The sequence below is a fragment of the Molossus molossus genome, unplaced genomic scaffold, assembly GCF_014108415.1.
Source record: "Molossus molossus isolate mMolMol1 unplaced genomic scaffold, mMolMol1.p scaffold_m16_p_4, whole genome shotgun sequence".
NCBI classification, from domain to species: domain Eukaryota; kingdom Metazoa; phylum Chordata; class Mammalia; order Chiroptera; family Molossidae; genus Molossus; species Molossus molossus.
Genome location: NW_023425377.1, coordinates 92,230,327 through 92,242,396, shown reverse-complemented (window position 1 = coordinate 92,242,396; position 12,070 = coordinate 92,230,327). Strand labels below are relative to the sequence as shown.

General features: G+C 42.5%; 1 protein-coding gene across 1 annotated transcript in view; it reads left to right on the top strand.

Annotated features, from left to right (window-relative positions):
• The window catches only part of PALLD (palladin, cytoskeletal associated protein), a 377,267-nt gene that overhangs the window by 175,617 nt on the left and 189,580 nt on the right, over positions 1–12,070 (top strand). The window contains exon 8 of the mRNA XM_036241570.1: positions 11,505–11,624. Within this exon, the coding sequence (XP_036097463.1) occupies positions 11,505–11,624 (120 nt within the window). The remainder of the gene's footprint in view (positions 1–11,504; positions 11,625–12,070) is intronic.

The window sequence follows — 12,070 nt, the reverse complement described above, 5'->3', positions numbered from 1 at the left end:
ACATACCGTACCTGGCCGGTGTGGCTCGGTGGTTGAGCATCCTCCCATGCACCAAGAGGTCACCCGTTCAATTCCTGGTCAGGGCACATGCCTGGGTTGCAGGCTTGATTCCCAGCGGGGGCGTGCAGGCGGCAGCGGATCAATGTTCCTCTGTCATCAATGTCTTTCTCTCTCTCTCCCTTCCTCTCTCTGTAAAATCAATAAAAACATATTTTTAAAAAATAAATAAACCGCCTATCCTAGGAATGTACAAAACAGTTTCTCCTCCCCATGTCCATGGAGTTCTCTTATTTTTCTTTTGCCTTTTGTTAGACATGAAAGCATTTAAGAAAACAGACTCCTCCAGTCCAACCACAATAATAGCATTTGCTGAAAACAAATGCTTCTTGGTAGAGAAATGTTTTAAGCAAATCTATCAATACAAGAAATTTATATATATATCTGAGCTATTAAAAACAAAAGTCAATTCCTTCCCCCTGATCTTAGATAATTCCGCCACAGCTGCATTTACCACACACGGTTAGAACTACTCCTTTCTCTCTTTCATCAAGCATGAAAATGCTTGTTTCACAAAACCTGGACTGCCATGTAGCGTTAAATCCATGATCATATTTTTTAAACAACAACAAAAACGTTAAGCACGTGATCAACTGTTCCAGCAGCTCTTGATGTGACTTGTCATGAGGAAGAACTTCAGGTCAAGCAACCGTGGAAGCGTATTTGTATTTAAACAGTGTTTTGGCATGCCTGACAAACCTAGGTATGATTCTGACCCTTTTACTAGGAGCCAGATGTGTTCCTTACATTGACCTTGAAGTTGACCATTGGCATTGTCAGGGGAAAAACAAAATATATATGGCAGTGTTGGCTTTCCTTACATGACCTAATTGACTGTTATATCCAGTAGACCAGTGAACTGTTCAACTACATAAAATATATGTAGGAACTGGCTTCCCTGATAGTTGTTTTTTTAGCCACTGTTACGTGGAAAGGAGAAAAACAGACATGACTACAATACATCTGAGGCAAGAGATAAATTTTATAGGACTAGCTCAGTGATGTTTTCCAAATGCTAAAACATGAATAGCCTTTGAAATTCAGGAACATATTTAAGCATTTGGATTTTATTACCCTCTCTTCCCTTCTTCTGACATATTCACGCTTGCTCTCTGCTCACTGGCCGGTGTTCAGTCAACCTCTCTCTCTCTTTCCCCGTCTCCTTCCCCCTCTCGTGCCCTCTCCCCCCTCCTCCCCTCCCTCTCTTTCTACGTTTCCCTCCCTTTCTCTTTATCTTTTTTCTTCTCTTCATTCTCCTCCCATGTCTTATTTATGTGTAAGATGTTTAAAAGCTCTAGAAATAAAATTGAAATTCACTAGTACCTAGTTGGAGCCCCACTAGGGATTCGCTATTTAGATAAAGAAGGAACTAGAAAATTCCCTCCCGATGCATTTGTGCAACTGAAACAGGTTTTTCTTGTCACTACTGTGCTGCATCTGTCTGATATGTTTTACACCCCCCTTCTCTGTCTAGACAGAAGTCAGCTTGCACCACAGTCTTTTCAGACTGTTTTGTGAATTAATGGCTAGTCACCTTACTGAAGACCAACATCCGTTTGTCGTATTACCTGCTCTGGGCTTCTCTGACATTCTGACTTTTCACTGATTGGATCCTTCAAAGACTAGTCTGGGGAGACGGGGTGAGCTGAGAGAACAGACGTCTCATTTGACAGCTGTTAATACTCAGGCCCTTACTCAGCTGTCTGAAAACAACCACAGACTATACTGAGTTACTTTTATAGCAATGTCTAATAGCATGCAAATTGAAAATACAAAAAAGTGTCTTACTGGTTGGGGAATTATACATCTGAAAGCATGGTGTCTCTTATTTTCAGTATGAATCTCCGCTCACCAATGCCCCCCATCATCCTGGCTCTTGAGCGAAGTCCATGTTTTGAGTCTGTGATTCAGGATGTGAAGTAAATTACACTTTGTTAAACGTACTAAGGTTCTGAGTTGCAGGAGGGCAGTGGTGAGGATGTCTGTGGAGATTCCAGTAGATTGTACATAATGGAAAAGCATAATTCACACCCAGGTGAAGATGGTGAGTTAGACAGAAGTGGGCTGTATAGAAACCCTGGTTCCCAAACTGTGGCACAGTGCCCTGGGACGCCTCGCTGAAGCATGGAGGTGCTGTAATGTTTGAAATATCTCATGCGAGCCCGTGATACTCAACACCTGATAGACAATAACTACTAGCTTGAAGTAGTTCAGAGTTTCGACATGAGATCACTCTACATTCTTTTCTGTGACATCACATCTTTGTGAAACTGAGTTTTTGTGTGTGTATGTGGTAAAGAGGAAGTACCACGTGGAAATCAGTGTGGATCATGAAATGAGGCTGGCTGTGCTCGTTCTGACTCCGAGGAGGGTTGTGTAGAATCCAACAGATGCGTGCATACGTTAGAACGTAATTGTGGTTATTTAGGAATAAAATTATAATCCGTTTTTCTCCATTTATGTGTACTTTTTTTTCAAATAGTAACGTTTTAAGACCTAAGTACTTAACTTCTTTGGAGATAACTACTTAATAAATGCAGCGATTAGGTATATCTTTTGCTTGGGAGCACCTAAGACAATTACCGAGACATTTAGCATTCCATGAACCGAGAAATCTTGTTAGATCTCTGGGAAGAGACAAGAAAGGGCCATTTGTGTGTGTACCAAAAAGAAAATTGAGAGACTCTTAGAATTTTAAATGCCGAATGCTCTTTCTAGTCTTCTTCCTGTATGCCCCTCAAGGATGCTGGCTGGCCTGTGAGCTCTCCTCTCCTGGCAGAGACTGGGGACTCTTTGCTGGGCAATCTGAACACCCCAAGAGGAAAAAAATATATACATAATGGTATGGGAGTTTCTCCAGCAAAGAGGCCATCTAGATTATGCTAATGGGAGACCAAAGCACATCCACACCTCTCTCTCTCTCTCTCTCTCTCTTGCTCTCTCTCTCTCTCTCTCTCTCGTACTCAGAGCTTCTAAGCAACTCACAACCATCTCAGATCAGAAAAGATGAAAGACATCCTGAGAAATCTCTATTGTAGATGATACAGAAGAAAATAAGCCACTTCCCTAAAAAGCAACTTGGAGCCCTGGCCGGTTTGGCTCAGCGGTTAGAGCATCCACCTGCGGTCCGGAGAGACCCAGGTTCGGTTCCTGCTAAGGGCATGTACCTCGGTTGCAGTTTGTCCCCGGCCCTGGTTGGTCGTGCGGGTGGCAGCCACTCGATGTGTCCCTTTCACATCGATGTTTCCCTCTCTTTCTCTTCCTTTCTCTCCCTCCCACTCTGTCTGTACAAAAAATGGAAAAATGTCCTCGAATGAGGATAAAAAAAAAAAAAGTAACTTGGAGAATACAGATTCACAAAGAGAAGAAAATGTAAAAACAAACTAACACTTTCCTCAGAGAGACAAGAAAACCTGTGCATCCAAGAAGTAAAAATAAAAAGCTATAAAGAGGGAGGAGGGAGAGAAGAACGTTTGGAAAACAAAAAGTTCCTGGAATGAAAAAGTTGGTAGCAGAAATAAAACATGAGGGACATGTCCCACAAAGTAAACCAAAAAGACCAAGAGAAGCGATACAAGAGAGGTGAGAACGGTAGAGACACTAGAGAAACTGCCAGGTAGACCAGACATACATAATTGAGATTCCAGGAGGAGAGAACAAAGCAGGGGGAGAGATTGTCAAAGAAATAATGTTTTGAATTTTAAATTCCCCAAACTAAAGGATACCAGCTTCCAGATTGAAAGGACCCACTGAGTGCAGGATGTATGAAAATCAATACACAGCAGTGTGCATTGTTGTGAAATTCAGATTACCTAGGACAAGGAGACGATTGTACCAGTGTCCAGGGATAAACATCAAGTCATGTAAAAAACTTAAGGTCAAAATGACTTAGGACTTCTCAGCAGTAATACTTGTCACACAGAGACAATTAAGCCTTCAAAATTTCAAAGTAAAATAATCTCTAAGAATTCTATACCCAGCCAAATCATTAATTCAGTATGAAGATGTACTCAAGGTTTTTCAATCTTGCAACGTTTCAAATATTTTTGTCCACCATGATGTGCTTCACAACAACAATAGAATTCATCCAGAAAGAGCAAGGTGTGGGTATAGGAAGAACTCAAGTACAGGTGAGAGACTAAGGGAACCCCCAAGAAGACGATAACTATATGTCAGGGTTGGGGGACAAGTCCAGATTGGATCAGTATGACTCAAGAGATAGAGACATGGGCTGGCTGGTGAGGCTTAGTGGTTGAGCATCGACCCATGCACCAAGAGGTCACCAATTCGATTCCCGGTCAGGGCACATGCCCAGGTTGTGGGCCCAATCCCCAGTGGGGGGCATATAGAAGGCAGCTAATCGATGTTTTCTCTCATCAATGTTTCTCTCTCTCTCTCTCTTACTTCCTCTCTCTAAAATCAATAAAGGAAAAAAATTAAAAACAAAACAAAAAAAGAGACAGATACACGGAGGCTTCCACTACTCAGAGCTCTTTGCCACTGCTCCATGTTTTGCCCTGGTGACAGAAGGGTCAGGTGGTAAGCCTGACCCAAATTCTTGCCTCTGCTTGGCCCACCTTCCTCTCCAAGCGCTGCCTCCCGGACCAGCTGCGAACACTCATTCCACCCAGCAACACAAGTGTTCTGATTTGATCTGGTGCTGAGATCTGGAAGTTGGCCATGTTGAACTTAAAAACAAAACATGGAGACACCAACTCCAAATCCTGCCCACACTTAGCCCCACCAGATGTCCCAGGACTCACTCATGACCTTGCCCAGGGAGCACCTCTGTGGGGGCTTCTGTAAACTCACAGGGAAGCTGAAGCTAGTTTATGCCCCCAGATTGTTACTGAGTGCTTTTTTCTAACAGGAGAAGTTTGCATTTTCTTTATACAACAAGATTTGTGCTTATTACTCAATTTTTTAAAAACTAACACATTCTTGAAGGATATATACATATGTGGTTAGCACATGAAGAAAATCAAAAGAGTGATGATCTCAAAGGAAGAAGGGCCCTGGCCAGGGTGGCTGAGTTGGTTGGAGCATTGTCCCATAAGCCTAAAGGTTGCAGGTTTGATTCCTGGTCAAGGCACAAACCTAGGTTGTGGGTTTGCCCCCCCCCCCAGTTGGGGTGCAACTGATTGATTTTCTCACACTGATGTCTCTCTCTCTCCCTCCCTCTCTCCCTCTTTCTCTCCCCCTCCCTCCCTCCTTTCTCCCTCCCTCCCTCTCTCTCTCTCTCTCCCCCTGAGTGAGGATTAAAAGAGAGAGAGAGAAGGAAAATGCACTCAAGGAGGCACACAGGAAATTTCTAAAGTATTGGTAATATTTTATTTCTTAGACCTGATGAGTCCACAAGGGTTCATTTTGTGGCTATTCCTTAAACAGTACATTTTTTTAAAATTTCTTTCTTTTCTTTTTTGTTTTTTTAGCGGGAGGAAGAGAGAGAGAAACATCGACATAAGGGAGACATATCAAGTGGTTGCCACCCACACTACCCCAACTGGGGCCGGGGACAAACTGCAACCGAGATACGTGCCCTTAGTGGGAACCGAACCCGGGACTCTGGTCCGCGGGCCGACGCTCTAACTGCTCTGCCAAATCGGCCAGGGCTTAAACAGTACGTTTTAAATGTACTTCTCTATATATGATACAGTTCACAGTTTTTTAAAAATCCTTTATATTTATATAAGCCTTACATTTAATCACACTGAATTTCATCTTGTTGGTTTTATCTCAGAGTTCTTTGATGTTGGTTGTGTTAGCCAAACCACTTCATTTGAAGGTAAAAGCTGGCTTTCTCTTTAGTTAGGCAGGACCCGAATCTGCCAGCCCCCACTCCCAAAAAAGTAAAACTGTGAAGGAAGGGATTTATGAAAATGTCCCTTTATTATCCAAGGGAACTAGCAATATTCTTGCTGCCTCATTTTTTATGAGTTTTCTGCAAGCAAAATGGTTTTGTTTGCATTTAACCAAGTGTTCAGTATGTCCAAGGACTTAAATGAAATTCAGGGTTGACTTCTGGGAGATATTGATGTGATTAAGTAATTTTTAAGTAACTATTAAACAGTTTATCACCAGCAACAATCATTTCCAATTTAGTAATTTATTATATGGCCTCAAATAAAAGTCTTTCACTTAGGAAAATTGAATTAAAATGGATCATAATTATCATCATTAATAATTTTAAATTTAAATTGGAAGCAGTTTATTTATAGTACAAATAAGTAAGCCTCTCTCTCCCTTTATTTGACATAAGCAGTCATTTCCTGATTTCCATTCCTCCCCAAAATGTATTTCACAGATGTGTTAAACGTCTTTGTCTAAGTAAGATGCTACCAGATGAAAATTCAATATTACAACCTGGCTCATCTCATTTCCTCCTGGCTTTCTTCATGTCCATAATGTCAGAACCATACAAGCTATGATGCTTCTTTCTATCAACAAAATGTGAGCCTATTGTCACGTTTTGAAGACATTTTCCAAGAGAAGAAAAGCTAAACAAGCTTTGAGAAGTTGGATTAAAATGTTACCTGGTAAAAATCACTAAGATAGCTCTGGCTGGTTTGGCCCAACGGTTAGAGCATCGGCCTACGGTCCAGAGAGACCCGGGTTCGGTTCCTGTTAAGGACACATACCTCGGATGCAGTTTGTCCTCAGCCCCTGTTGGGGTCATGTGGGTGGCAGCCTGTTGATGTGTCTCTCTCACCTCAATGTTTCGATGTTTCTCTCTCTTCCTCCCTCTCTCCTTCTCTCTCTATCTGAAGATGAATGCAAAAATGTCCTTGGGTGAGGATTAAAAAAAAAAAATCACTGAGACATAACAATGCGTGAAGATCACAAAAAGAGCGTCCCAAAGCTCTTTTACTTTTTCTTATTTTGTCCTGTAAGCTGGGAGCCTTCTCTAGCTATTCAGTTGGTCATTAACGCCACACTTGCATGTACCTTATTTCATGCAAAACGCGTGCGAAGTGAATTTTGTTCAGTCACACCTGAATCACGAAGCTTTCAGGAAAATCAGTTGAGGATTTCTTTCGAAAACACATTCTTGTAAAGCAAGTGTTTACTCCGATTTGTTTCCTCCCTCAATCTAAACTTCATCCATACATTATTCAAAAACATTTACGGAGAGCCTGCTGTCCCAGAGACGCAGAGGGGACAGCCAGGAACAAAACAGATGCTTCCTGCTCTCACAGAGGCTGTCTAGTCAAGGAGTCAACCATTCCACAGTAAATGACTTCGTGGTTCTGTGATAGATGTCTCCAAGGACGCTTGGCCACCTTGGGTGGATCTGGCCAGGTCTAACCAAAAAAGGAATCTCGGAGAAAGTAGTGGTTAGGTGGAAAGGTGAGGCTGAGGAGGTGAGCCCTAGGTACTTTGGGAGGAGGCTTCGTGGGGGGGTGGCCAGAGCTCAGAACAACACAAGGCGAGAGGCACAGATGGAACCTAGCAGGTAACAGGCCTGCTCACTGAGCGCTTTATGGCTGCATTAAGGGTTTTTAATGTATCTTCAAAGTCCCAGACAAATGGAGACAATGATAAAATTTCAATCTCAACGGGGTCCTCCGGATGAGAAGGGGAATTATATATACAATCTTAGGTTTTCTTAAAACAGCGTAACTTAAAAAAAAAATTGCGAAATCGTAGAAAACGTAAGGAGCTGTCAAGATCATCACTCCAAACCCGCTTTATATTATCCCTGAGGATTTCATCTTGTGTTTAAACGCAGGTTTCCAGATGCAGAAATCTGTCTGTCTTCACAATTAAAGCATTTCCAGGCACTGAAATGGCAGTGGACATTTTGCTACAAGTCTCTAGAAACTCTGCCTTTTGAGATGTAAATAGTTGAGGAAAGACCTTCCCTGAGGGCACCAAGCCCTGGGCAGGCGGGTGGTGTGGGCTGGAGGCTGTGGCTGCTGAGAGCTGGGAAGGCTTCCTGGCTCCTGGCAGCATCTGCTAAGAGGAAACCAAGGTGACCCACATCTGCCTGAGGCCCATCTTCAGAGACCGGGGAGTAGGGGAGGGTTCCACCCCCAAATCTAATAACATTGGGCTGTTCATTTCTTCTGATATCATCACGCCCTATATCCTATCCCGACGTGTCTAATATCTTAGACGACACACAGCCCGTCACCTCCTTGCACAGATGCATTTCTACTGAACTTGGTGGATAGTGAGGATAAAATGTTCAGATTCAGGAAATTCCTTGTTTTCCACCCTAAATCTTTCGTCACCTCATTTGACACTGGCTTTCTTGTGTTCTAGACTAGGAAACAGAGCGTACTGTGGGAGCAGGGTGCCGGGTTCAGCATTTTGGCTTTGAGGTTAATTAGCCAAGACCTTGCAAGGGTCCGTTGGCCCTCCCCTGTAGAAATGAGGGATTTGGGCTAGTCAGTCTCTCAAATCCCTTACAGCACTGGTCTACGTTTTATGTACCCTTCTCTGGCTAATGCACTTTTAACTCATTCTGTAACCCTGCATATTCCACTTAAAAATTCCCACTCCCTTGTAACTTTTCAGATTCATCTCACTTTCCAAATGCTGAATCTTATGTTAAACTCCAACTTGAATTATCTCCACACTTTTTTTTTTAATCCTCACCCGAGGACATTTTTTTTTTTTTTGCTCTTTGTTCAGATAGAGTGGGAGGGAGAGAGAGGAATAGAGAGCGAGAAAGAGAAACATCGACATGAAAGGGACACATCGAGTGGCTGCCACCTGCACGACCCAACCAGGGCCTGGGACAAACTGCAACCGAGGTACATGCCCTTAGCGGGAACTGAACCCGGGTCTCTCCAGGCCACAGGCCAATGCTCTAGCCGCTGAGCCAAACTGGCCAGGGCTATTTTCACACTTTTTATCTTTTTCTTTAATTGGAAAACCAAGAACTGTGTACAGTACACAAACAAACAAAAACACGCACACACACAAGGTTACCTCATTCTATTGTTTTCCTTCTATTTAGTGACCTTTAAATCAAATAAAAATTGTGTATTTTAAATGTATCAGTACCTGTCAAACCTTCACCTGAAAACCCTTTTCTTTCTCTGTTAAAAATTAAATGTATTAAGGTAACATTGGTTAATAACATTATAAAAATTTCAGGGGTACAGTATTTTAACTCAAAATCTGTATATCTATTGCAGGCTCAACACCCAAAGTCTAGATTCCTTCTGTTACCATATGTTTGACCCCCTTAACCAATCCCATCCCCCTTCCCACCACTCCCCTCCCTCCCTCCCTCCTCTTCCTCTCTCGTAACCACCATTCTGTTTTCTGTATCTGTTTCTTCTTGTTTGTTTTATTAGTTCACTTGTTACTTTTTGTTTTATGTTCCACATATGAGTGAAATCATATGGTTTTTGTTTTTTCTGTCTTATTTATTTCACTTAGTATAATATTCTCAAGATTTATGATGTTGCAAATGGTAGTATTTTATGTTTCTTATGGCTGAGTAGTATTCCATTTTATATATGTACCACATCTTCTTTATCCATTCGTCAGTGGACACTTAAGTTGTTTCTGTATCTCAGCTATACAGTGTCAGAGTGAACATAGGGATACAGATCTCTTTATGAATTAGTGTTTTCAAACGTTTTGGAAAAACCCTTTTCTTAATATGCCAAATACCTAGATTCACTGATATTTATTGAACCAGGGACTATGCTAGGTCCTATAGGGCAGTTGTTTAACTGCTGATCATGAACCATGAAAGTGGATGGTAACCACCATTATTTTAAAATTAAAGTATAATACAAAATAGTAGAGTATACTTCATATAACAATGTTATTGTCTTGTGGGTTTTTCCCGGGGTCTCTGGCTTTCTCCCACATCCCAAAGATGTACATGGGACATGAATTGGCAGGTCTATATTGTCTCAGTCTGGGTGAGTGTGTGCATGCGTGTCCATGTGATGAAGGGCGTCCTGTCCAGGGTGGGATGCTGTCTGGGTCCCTGAGTTGCTGGGAGAGGCTCTGGCCACCCATGACCCCAAATTGGAATAAGCAGATTGGAAAATAATGATCTTAGTTGTTTTTTTAATCTTTCTTATCTTTCTTAAATGCATGTATAGCTCACATATTAATATTAGAAGTGTTTTGGGTCTTTATTCAGAAGTTTGGTGATATTCTTGTCACTAGAAACATGCTAGAGGAACCTAACTGTTGTTTATATCAATTAGCTTCTGATAAAATCGGTTTTGTTATTTTTTTTTCACTTCAAGTCTCCCCCTAGAGATGATAGTAAGTGAGGACATGTACCGACATAATCATCTTTATTTTGCTGGTACAATATAGACAATTATTCAATTTAAAAATAGTTAATAAAATCTAGGTCTAGCTTTTTAATGGTAACAGCTCACATTTACTGGCCACAGAGCATCTTCTATGTCCAGGCAGTGTTGTAAGCACAGTGCACAGGTCATATCGCAGGAACAGATAGATGGAGCTCTTAGGAGTGTGGAGTCTGGAGGTTCACTTGGTTCAAACTCTGATTTTACCACTCGTTAGCTGTGTGACGTTGGGCAAATCAATTATCCTAATTGTGCTTTAGTTTCCAATCTATAACATGGGCTAATAGTAAACGTAACTCATAAGGTTGACATGGGAATTAAAGCCAAATTCATCTACATTTAGAGTTGCTAACAGGACCTAGTGCCTAATAAGGGCCACATAGCTGTTAGCTGTTATCACTGTCATCGTCATCATCCCTCACAGTGACCCTGGGATGGTTCACATTAGGAGTCATGACTAGTGCAAACCCTACAAGGTAGGTTCTATTATTGTCTCCATTTTACACATAAGAACATTGGCCGTTGAGGAAGTTGACCAAAGTCACAAAGCCAAGATGTGTGGCAGGACTCTCATTCCAGCCGTGGCAGCGGATCCCAGAGTCTGGGCTTTTCATGCTGCATAACAGTAGCTTCCAGAATAGTTGTCTGCAGGTCAGACATTCACACGGTATGTTCTTTTTTCTCCCTCCTTTGTCATCACGTCAGAGAAGCTTGATTTCCCCCATTAATTGCTTTGCGGTTGAGCAGAGGGAAGAGTCAGCTGCACTGTAGTAGGAGCTTCTACGTACAGCCGACTGCGCAGGGAGACAATGGAGCTTCTCCTGAGCACTTCGCACGTGACATGCAGACGCACACACTTTGCAAAGATCTCATTCCATCTTAGCAACTATCCCATCGGGTATACATTCCCCCCATTTTATAGATGAGGAAACCAAAGCTGATCTGGTCCCAAGTCACAAAGAATGGGTCGGACTCCCGAAGCTTTTGCCTCCAGGCTAAACTGCTAAATTAATTGTAAAGAGAGTTCATTGTAAAGCAATTCTTCGGTGATCATTATCTAATTTGCTTGTTTAAGAGAGGCAGGGGGTCTGTCTGCAGAGTGACTTCTTGGTGTCGCTCTGATGACGTGTATTCTGTCCTCTTCTTCCCTTCCAGAGGAGATCTGTACCCTCGTCATTGCTGAGACTTTCCCCGAAGATGCAGGGATCTTTACCTGCTCGGCAAGGAATAGTTACGGATCAGTAGCCAGCACTGCGCAGCTGGTCGTCACCTCAGGTATGTGGGGAGTTAGAAAGGTGGGCCTGCTCCCCGGCACTCTTGGTCGGCCACAGTGGAAAGAACTGTCCCAGGAGGAGAGCTCAGCCATTAGGAATACGGGATGCCACTCCAGGATTTATCCTCACGGTCTGTGTGTCATCAGCAAATGAAAGGCTTTGGAGGCGGGGGAGAGAAAGTAGACAGGAAAAACGAAAAGATAATGTTAATGTAGCAACTGAACTCACAGGAGGGGGCTAGTTTAGTAAATCCTGCAGTCTCAATCTTGGAAATGATGGAGCTGGCTTCTTGCCAGCCTCACGCTCACCCAGAATCACGCTCACATCCGAAGTTGACCAGGGATTTTCAGCAGCACCAACACAGGAGAGGAGATACTCATGTAAACAAATCAGTGTTCAACCATGACTGAAACTTCTGAAAAAGTAGTACAAGATAAACCTAACAGA